We start from the raw sequence: 10,925 nt of genomic DNA, 5'->3' as shown, positions 1-10,925 counted from the left end.
AAACTGGTACTATCAAAAAGAGGGACAAAATTGTGATTTCAGACGTGAATAATAGGACTGAAACAAATATTAAGTTAACTACTTAAAAAACCTGCCAGCACCCCCGATTTGGGCAGGAGTCTCCCCCCTTTAATCCTTTCTCCTGCTGATCTCTAGAAGTGTATTTTCTCCTGATTATCTCCCTATTTTATTTAGTACTATTAGCTCTAATGTTTTTTTTTTTCAACATTATATTTGTTGATTTAACAAGCTTAATTCAAACACATCAAGGCACATAACACAACTATGTGCATAAAAAACAAACATCACTCAGGCACACAAACAAGGGCCATAAAGCATAATAATAATGATATTTGTATGTAAAATCATACAAACAAAAAAAATTAGAAGAAAAAGGAAGAAAAGAAAATATATATATATATATTTATCTAGAAAGATCCATGTACATACACTTACACACACATATATATTTACATAAATACCCACGTACCCATATGCACACACATATTAGTGAACATACACATGTATCACATGTTAGTATTTGATGGGAAGTTAAGGTAGAACTCAAATTGTTGTTGGTGTTTTAAATCAAGATAGAGACAGTAATTATAATGATAGTTATGGCTATACAAATACATGTAGAAATCCATAAATATTCAGAAATTAAGCAAATATATGTAATGAAATTAATAAACTGATAAAATAAAATAAAAAATAATACAATAAAATATATTTTTTTAAATAAATAAATATGTATATGGATAAAAAGATAGTTCCTGTATTTATCAGGTGTTTAAGCTGGGGAGTGATCAAGCTGATACGAAATGGACCATCTATTGTGGTAATCACAGAGGGCTAACTATTCTTCCTCAAATGCCTCCAACGGATGTGACATGTTTATGTTCTCTAGATAAATTATGAAGGGGCTCCAGATGTTATTAAAGAGTGACTCCTTCCCCCTCAAGCTCTAATGCTTTTTCAAGGCAAAGCAAGGCCATCCACCCATATCCCTGGAGCTTGTTTGAGATAGGAATAGTTTAAAAATAAAGTGTATTAAAAAGTAGTATAACAGTATTCATGGGATAGAAAAATAACGGGACTGCAGGCCGACCAATCAGAGACGGACTATAAAAAGTGAACTTACCGCTTTGGTGTCTGCATTGGTCATCGATGACCGTTTGAAGAGGCAGCGGGTGCACCAGGAGCCGAGCGGGCGCGCGCAGGGAGGGAAAAACAGAGACACCAAGAGATGACAGAAGACTGTCTTCGACGGTTGGGTGGTAAAAAATGAAGGCAGCAGGTAAAAAATGACACGAAAACGTTCTTCTCTGGTGTTCGGCACACGTTCCCAACGTTTTAGTCCGTCTAAATCCGTGATTTATGAAGTACTTACGTTAGCCGTTAGCCGCCATGCTAGCGGGAATGACGATGCTAACCGTTGAGCTAGCAATACTGTGAGCTAGACTTGTTTTGCTGCATATCTGTTGATGTCTGTTTTAAATGCTCGGAGAATAAGAACACATATACGTTTTTCGCGCTACTTCGTGGTCTTTGTGTCGGTTTTGAGGCCAGGAAATGGAGAAAATGGCTTATTAGTTCATGTCGCAAGGTCAGGAAAAGCTAACACTTATCAGGGTTTAAATGATAAACGTTTGAGTTTGCGCATGCGTACAGCGGAGACGGCCGGCAGCCGATTGAACATGTCATCTGGATTGCGCTGCTGGGATACACACAGGCTGTTGTCAGCCCTGCGGTAACTTTATTGTTTTATTCACCCTATTCAAACAGTGAGTAATGTTTTCTAGAGGCACAATAAAGAGTTAAAGTATAAGATAAATACATGACGTGCTTTTTGAAGCTACTTTTTTCTGTTTCTGTTTCTGTTTGTTGACATTAATAATGATCGCTAGGTGCATGACATTTTTAAAATAATGCTTGTGTATTTATTGTTAATGTTTTTGTATTCAGTTTAATTCATTTTACCCATAGGACATGTAGTATTGCGTCATCTATCTGTTAGATTATTCATCCACTATTCTAATGTATGGACAACAATCTGATCCTATGCTGTTAAGTTTGTTTTTTCCTGTTCATCTTCATTTGCCCGCAACGACCCGGTGAAGGACATGGCATCATGTTTGCGTCAGAGTTGGAGTTTAAAAACTACACGTTTGAATTATTGCAGATGGGACAATCAGATTGTTTTTTCCCACGGGACGCCTGCCTTCAACTATGGCGCGATGGGATCCATGACAGTATCTGTACATACGAAAAATCAGATTTTCGTGCCCACCAAGCTTCCATCTTGGGCCAAACTGGTGAACTTAATCTACATTTGCTTATTTGTACTCCCCTGATGTTGAAAAAGTGTAATGCCACATTTAAGGTTAAAGTTGTCAGTTGTTGAAGTTAAACAATATGATTAAATAACATTTTATTATAATTTCCCCAGATTTAAAGACATCTCTTTTGTATGTATTTGTCTACTTTTTGGTTAAGTAACAGTTGAGCCATCTTTGTTATTGTGTTAAAAGTAGTTGTTCAGTAAACTTGATATTTTACACTTTTAAGTTATTCTTGACCTGTTCCATAGAAATACAATTATTTTTGCAAAGGCTGTTTTCTCAGTGTAACAGCACTTTTGGGTATGTGCTTATTTACCACTTTATTGTGGTGATTTGTCGTTACCAGGAAGGACATGACCACAGTGCAGACAAAAAGACCACAGCATTTATTATAGTCAGTAGTCTGATTAAAATGAATTAATGTGTTTTGTTTTTTTCTCCGGTATAAAAGGTTCAATTTGGACAAATCGGAAACTCCCTAATCGCTGTGACAGGTAAATTTTGCCACACAAATCACAGCTGAAAATAGACATCAGGATTTTTGGGGGCTTTCTAAGTCTGATTGTAATCTTTTAGCTTAAGTAAAAGTGAGAAAAAAAATTGGCCAGTATTCTTACCACACGATCTAAACTGCCGTCTCTACTGACAACGGGGTTAACACACAAAGTGTGAATATCTGGTCTCTTTCTCACAAAAAACAAAGCAAACCTCACAGATGTCACACTGCAGATAAAATTCAGCTAAACTTTTGCTAACATGAACTCTTTAGCAGTCTAGTCTGAAAGGCTTTGTTCTTTAATAAACTTGTCTGATTTAGTGGGGCTACCCATTTAACCATGACGCCAAACACCTGCACGGAAACTTTGGTTTCAGTGTTTTTATTAGAAGCTTTATGGGGAAGTCAAGACTTATGCAAAATTTGTAAAATTCAGTCACTTAATTTGTACATTTAAAAAGGAGGTTTCCTATGATATTTATTTTGGTCTCTTAATGAGGCAGATTATGTGCTGTGAATTTATAGAGAAAAATCAAATTTTGATTCATAAGTCATGATTACTCAGTGCAAGTTGTCGTCACTTTAGATAAGCGAATCAATCATTCTTTGGAACTAACAAATGTTGAATAGGCAGCAGCCTACGTACCATTTCCTGCCACGATAAAAACATCTGGCGAACGACGGCTTTGCTTCACGGGTTTTTGAGCTTGTCTGGTTTGTTTCTCACTGACATTAACAGTTAGTTGAAAATGCTGCTGCTTTTGAGTTGCTTCATCATCACAGGTAAGAGAATGAAAACACATTTTTCATTATATCCTTGTTTATCATTAGAACTTTTTTTATTTTGTAGCTTTGTATGCAAGTCTTGTTTTTGATTTAGCTTTATGATCCTTTTTTGTTATGTTTTAGTGAAGTATTGTTATCCAGTTTTAATTTAGGTAGAATTTGCATTGATTTAGGAGTTTGGTTTTTACACAAAATGTCAGACAGTTAATTGCTGTATCACATTAAGATTAAGCTTTTTAGGGCCTACTGTACACATTTATGGTGCAACTACAGGAAAGCAAAAATGAAAAAGTTGCATATAGCTAATAATGATGCATTTAGATTTTTTCTGAAATTTCTAGTACTAGTGCTAGTAGTTCGTTTACCAATAATGTGTCCACATTTAACTCTGTACCAAGATATTTCATGCATGATTCTTGCTGGTTATTGCATGTTTTTATGTATACAGACATGGACCTATAGGTCTGGAATAAAGTATAAAGTAAAAGTAAAGGGTTCATGGTTTAGCAACAAGACAGTATAGTTCGACAACCGCAACATTTTGAACAAGTGCATCTATTATTTTTGATTTGCTTAAAAAAATGTCTTGGAAAAACAAAAAAGCTTGGCAAAGGATTTTTTTTTACATCCCAGCTTATAATACATCATTGAAAATTGTAATTGCATCAATTCATGTGCTTTATTTCAAAGTTAAATTGATGATGTGTTCAGAATTGTTTTCATTGAATGATCTTTTCGATTATCCACCCCAGGTGTCCCAGCACTCTGCCAATCAACCACTCACTACAAAAAGAAAGACAGCTCATTTTGTCTACAAGTGCAGAAGTCACCACCAATCGAAGATGTACGCTGGTCTTTTAATAGCAAATATGTTGTTTTAAAGGGAAAACTTTCACAGGACTACACAGAAAAGATGCGTTTTAATCCAAATAATTATTCCTTGTGCATCAACAAACTTGGAGAAACAGACAGTGGTTATTATAAAGCTTTGATTGCTGATTCTAAATGGCATGACACAAGTGAAATCCACCTGTTAATTGTTCAAGGTAAGTTCCTCCATCTCTTCTATTTTGCTGTCATTTCATTTTTAAGGGTTTGAAAGCTTTCTTTGCTCTTGAAAATGTTGGGTAATTCTAAAATTAATCTAAAATTAATGACACCGGATCTGTTTGCTACAGTGGCACATAGAGGCCTGAATAATTAATTAACCTGGTTATTCAAGTACAGCTCACTTCGTATTTTATGAAAATTATGTGCTTTTTTATTTAAAGGTAAGCTTTATCTGTGACTTATGTTGTTATATTTATTGATGATTCCTTCAATGTGCCACAAGAGGGTGCCAGCAACCAGCTGATGACTTAAATGTATCTGCCTGTTTTCATTTCTGCAGAACCTGTTCCCAAACCAGTAATCAGGATGTCACTAGGATCACATGGCTCCAACCTTTCTGCTGGAATATGTGAATTAAGGGTTAACTGTTCAGTCCTTGGTGAGTGGTTGTTGGCTTTGTGTAATCAAGACAGCTGCAGGACATCTGAGAGATTTTTCAGCAAAGTAAACATCACAATATCTGCTCACAACCAATCTGTGGTCTGCAGTGGACAAAACCATGTCAGCGTACACAATGCCTCTGAAAACATGGAGGGAGCATGTAAGTATATATATTTCTTGGTGTTATGCTTGCTCTGAGGCTCACTAAATTTAGATTTAAGAAAATTTATATTCCTTTAGTTATTTCTGGAAATTACAAATATCTCATTCATTCAATTCATTTTGTGGCTTTTTATATGGTTTGTAATGTATACATTTTTTTCTTTCTAGGCTACAGTGAATCAAACACAAGACCGAAAGAAACACCACTTCCTCTCAATGAAATGGTGGTAGTAATATCAGTTGTATTGGGTGTGATCATCTTTGCACTTATTGCCTGTTTGGCTGTAAGACTCTGCTCAGCAAAATACAACCGCCGTCAGGTAAGAGCTTTGGATTTAACTTTTGCTTTATAAAGTAAAAGCATTGGTGGTTCGATGGTGTGATTTTAGTTCTTTATAGTGTGCTTGTCTTGTTAAAGTATCTCAAACAAAGCTTATTTTCCACTTCCATTGAATTACAGACATCTACTGCTCAGTTGATACAAAGCCAGCCGGCCGAGCCTCACCCACAACCAACAACCAGAGACTCAACCTCCTCCTACAGCCACCCTGGGGCCTCCTATGAAAATGTGGATGTCACACAGACCCCTGTGAGCAGTCCAACTGTCAACATACAGGAAGAATTGGGGTCGGTGGAAAGTAAAACAGTGGATACCGTCTACAGTGTTTTACAGCTGCCTCGTGTCAATGACTCTCATGGAAAAAGTGATAAAGGAAGCAGCACAAAGGACCATGAGGTGATAGAAGTGGCATCAGCCTCAGAGTCTGGGGAGGCAGAGCACCACAAGCAAGTTGACAGTGTTTACAGCATGGTGCAGAAGCCAAAGACATGAACAATGGAGCGCAGAAGGCTTTTGGTGGTCTTAAACTTGATGGCACAGCTTTACAGGATATGAATTTCTTCAATTTTACTTTTCAGTGGGTGATAAATTTTACAATTCAGATGTTGAAGGACACTTTTTTCAGCTTCTAACAGTAACATCTAAGCTGCATATGAATCTTGCAAATCTACAGATACAATTTATGGACAAATGTGCACTTGAAATTTATATATATAAATATATATGTGTGTGTGTAGGGCTACACAGTGGCGCAACGGTTTGCACTGCACCCTCACAGCAACAAGGTCACCAGTTCGGTCACTTCCTTTTTGTGGACGAACATGCTCATCAGGTTAATTATATATATATATATATATATATATATATATATATATATATATATATATATATATACATACATACATACACATATGTTGTGTGTGTGTGATGGGGGCAGCAGTGCTGAAGTTTGGAGTTGTTTCAAACATAGTTATTTGCCATACAGTATCTGAAAATATGTCTTTAAAGAAGTGACTATACCCAAAATGACACAGGATAGAAAAACAGAACCCATCAGTTTAAATGATGCTGAAGAAAAAAAACAGATGGGTGTTACCTACATCACCAGACTACAGGGAATAATAGCTGTGAGGCTGCCCAATGCCATTTTCTGCAAACCACATGCCCTGTTTTCTTTTTTTTAAAGCCGCAATGTCCTTTGTTATATATGTTGGGTTGAATTTGAGAATAATCATGTAAAAAGTGGATCCAAAATGATGTAGTGGTTGTGGTGGTTGTGGGGTGGAGTGTGGCCACTAGAGGGTGTAATACTGTTTCAGTTCATGTGGACACAACTCCGGTGCTCTTTTGGTGTAGCTTTAGCACAGTTATAGTTGTATCCTAGATTGCAATGTTAAAGTGACTTATTGACATTTTTCTCTAAATGGTTTAGTTTTAGCTTCAAAAGGTTTTAGATTAAAACAACTATAACAGATATTCTTTAAACATTGTTCATCCCGTTTCTGAAGAAGAAATTTAGCTTCAGTAGTTGATTTTTATTGTATTATTTCTGTAGGGACAAATCATATATATATATATATATATATATATATATATATATATATATATATATATATATATATATATATATATATATATATGACTTTGTTACTGACAATTAAAAGCTACTTAAGTCCTGCAAAAGCACCCAGTACTTCACACAATACAAAGCAGGACTACTACCATGTAGGCATTATCGGTTAATTCTTTTCCACATTGTTTTATTAAAGACAAAGACATTGTGTCCCAAAAATCAATTAAATACTAGCGTCTTTTGTCCTGAGACTTTTATAAATGACACCATTGAGCACTTAGCTTGTCTACACACTTTAATTTATTTATCAGGATTTTGCAAGGACACCTTATTTTATCTCTCCAGCTTACTCTGCATTTCTACATAGCTTGCTATTCCGTTTTTCAAACCTGCTAAGATAATCTTCCTTTGTAACCAAATTTATGTCAGGTCCTAAATAGTATGCTGTGTTATTCTGCTGTTGCAGTTACATCATGTCAGGGCTGGGTGACACATATGCCTCCTTACACACAGGTGTACTAACAGGATGTGGTCAGTCACACTATTTTAAGGGCCAGTTCTGTAGAAGATGCGTTTTTCGTTGATCCAGTGTAAGTGAATCAAGATATGTAGACCAAACGTCCCACAAAGGGCTCCTAAAGAATTTGATCAAGCTGCAACACACTGTTTAAACCTCATGGCAACTGTTTTTGAACGAGAAAAATCTTACTCTCGTAGATGAATAAGGGTGAATTTTGTAAGGGTTTTTGGATTAATATTTGCAAAAAATAGGGGAAAAAATGAAACAGAAATTGCTTGGCTCTTGCTTGAATTGCTCTATGGGGTACAACATCTGTCAAGTTTGGAGTTAGTATATAGCCAGTCTGAACCAGAATCTGAAATTCTATCACTGTGAAAACTCTTTAGACATCTTTTCAGACCATTTCTCTGAAAGGCTAAATTGTGTGATACACCACAGTGCCGTTCAGGCTACACTGGTGGTGTTTTGTGTGGTAATGCAAGCAAAGAGCACATTTTCAACATCTTGAAAGTAAAGTTCATTTACATTTCACAACATATGTAAATAATAAGCCTCGAAATGTTTGAAGATATTCAACATTTAAGATAATGATGTGGGGGACCAGTATGGCCATAACATAACCATTAACAGATGTTGTAGGACATGTCACCCACAATCCCTTACAATGTTTTCAACACCCACACGTCTCTGTCGCTGTTTTTCAGTTGAATCATTGTCTTCTCATCATTGACGTATTATTTTTTTGGCAAATACTGGTCTGGCTGTTTTATTGAACAGCAGACAGGAAGGGTAAATTTGTCAAGTGAGTCGTCAAAACCACAGAAAATTGCTTCAGTTTTGTAAGAAAAGGAAGCAAAGGGGAGACCTTTTTTGAGATGCTCTTTTTCTGCTCAATAATGTAGAATAATGTGTCTCAAACATGCGTTTTTGAAGCCAGCAGTAGAGCATCACTGTCAGTTGTGGATGTGAAGATGAGCTTGCTGTGTGTGCTTGGGTTTATCTGTAAGTATATTGTAACTTTTAAATATTTTTGATTTTGAGGGGAAGTGCCACGGTCCTCCGTACATGTTGGTGTTGAAGAAAGAATCACATCTGTTGTTGAAAAAGATGTAGATGAAAAGAAGAAAAAAAAGAAAAAGATGTAGATACATGCACATTGTGTAAATTACTAGCATATTTCATACTTAATTTTCTACTGCCTTCTTTTGTGCAATGCTTTGAAGTATAAGCTTTTGAGGTTTTTTGAAATGTTTAAATTAGTGTTATATCTGTGTTACAGTTTTGTGAAAGAAATATGACATTATCAGTAAAAATTAACAGACATTATGTCCAACTGGATTGAAATACCTTTAACTATTGCCTGACAAAGTATTAAAATTCATTTCAGTGCTGCGTACGCTATGCCATGGATTTGCTCAAGGTAAAAAATTACTCATTCACATTTATCAATTTCTTTTTATTCAATTTTTTTATTGAATTTCCCACATGAGAAGTCAAAACTAGAATTTGAAACAGTAATGTTGACTGAATCTTTGAAAATTAAGAAATTTAATTTTCTAAGTAGCTTGTCTAATAACTTTTTTTATTTTTGAAGTTTCCACTCATGATGCTTCGCTTACCCTGATTTTACAGAAGTCTGTGTCACCAACATGCTTTGCTTTTACTGTTTGCACTGTGATGTTGAAACATACAGAAAGTTAGTCAGCGTTCTTTTGAATATCAATGTGTTACTCACTGCTTTTTCCCAGAACAAGTTACTGCAGCTTGCAATAAATTCAGGGACTTTATGTTTTCTTATATGCGGGCTATGTCATCAGCTCACTACATTTTCTATTTTATATCACAATGCACGTGCTTTACTGCAGATAACCTGTTGGTTGCAGAGAAAAGACCTTTGTTTTTAAAGTATTTCCAGATTTATAGCCAACTATAAATTCAGCACAAGAAGCAAAGTCCTCCCGGTCATTCAATGTGGAGTTATTTTACTTTTGACCTCATTCTGAACAGTTTACTGGGGGCCTTTATATTGCACAATGTGAATTCTTCCACTGTTATGAGGGTCACCTTTCCATCATCTTCATCATTCTTAAATAATAAATAGAGAAGTGTTTTCTCACTGTTTTGTGAAACAAACCTGATAGCATTCAGCGTTCATTACCCATTGTTTCTCGGTGCTGCTGCGCAGGTCAAGACTTTTAGGCTGACAATGAAGCACAATGAGGGCACTGACAGAGGAATGGATGGCTAGGGAGTGGGGACACACACATATTAATAGCATTTACCCTTCACTTCAGTCTGTGCTTTCGCAGCTGAGTTAAGTTGAGTACAGACGTTATATTCCAGTGTATGTAAAAGTGATAGACATACATTTGCCAGTCAGCCAGTCTGATAAATGTAACCCTCTGGTAAAAAAGCACTACCCTCTCTTCATGATTGTGGCAGAAAATGCCAACTTATAGAGTAGGGATGGGTACTGAATTAGGTACTTTTACAGGTGCTGACAGAATTCTGTCAAAAGTACCTGGTCCCTCGAAGTTCACATTTTCATTTATTCTGTGTGCCACCAATAAGTCTTGTGTAAATAATAATACAGTCTGAAATATGTAATTGATTAACCCCAACAATTATTAAAATTCATTTTTATTTTTTGTGATTAAAAAACACAAAAACTCCCTCTCTTCATGAAAGTGACCAAAAGTGCCCCAACTCAACACTTGAGACTTTCTAATGTATTTTACAAGCTCGTGTAATTAATTCTTTTTTTGTCAAATGAGGAATTGCATGTAGATCCCATCTATGCCCATTCAAAACACATGTTTTTTATTCCTTGTTCTTTGCAGAACAAAATCATTAGAAACTACCTTTTTTTAAGTGACTTAAGTTAGCTACAATAAAGCATACATATTGTGGCTGAACCTAGCGGCAGAAACCTAAATACAAGTGCAGGGATTGCTTCTTTCACATTTTTGTTCTCCCTCACACAGCATACACACCAGGGACTGAACTGAGTATTCAAGTCCCCATAAACAAAACATGTGAGTATAGAAGTCATGAACCCATTGATTTCACAGTTTTATTTTATTGTGTTTCAATGTGAATCTTTGAATCTGAACAGTGCCTAACAGAGCTGTTGTGACTCTGGACTCTGAGTGGTCTGAGATCTTCAGTGGAGAGACGATCACCCTCAGATGTGTAATCCAGGATGGAGAAGA

General features: G+C 36.0%; 1 protein-coding gene across 1 annotated transcript; it reads left to right on the top strand.

The window, feature by feature from the left end:
* Positions 1 to 3,550: 3,550 nt before the first annotated feature.
* Positions 3,551 to 6,367, top strand: LOC141784379 (uncharacterized). Its single transcript, XM_074662205.1, has 5 exons — positions 3,551 to 3,624; positions 4,380 to 4,673; positions 5,018 to 5,278; positions 5,449 to 5,600; positions 5,741 to 6,367. Exons 1-5 carry the CDS (start codon positions 3,591 to 3,593, stop codon positions 6,110 to 6,112), a joined length of 1,113 nt encoding a protein of 370 aa, XP_074518306.1. The 5' UTR covers positions 3,551 to 3,590; the 3' UTR covers positions 6,113 to 6,367.
* Positions 6,368 to 10,925: the final 4,558 nt, after the last annotated feature.

This window comes from Halichoeres trimaculatus, unplaced genomic scaffold (assembly GCF_033239565.1).
Source record: "Halichoeres trimaculatus isolate MK-OKI-2021-1 unplaced genomic scaffold, fHalTri1.1 fHalTri1_scaffold_22, whole genome shotgun sequence".
In the NCBI taxonomy this organism is placed as follows: domain Eukaryota; kingdom Metazoa; phylum Chordata; class Actinopteri; order Labriformes; family Labridae; genus Halichoeres; species Halichoeres trimaculatus.
Note: the sequence above shows the minus strand (reverse complement) of the source record. Positions and strands in the feature narration are given on the sequence as shown.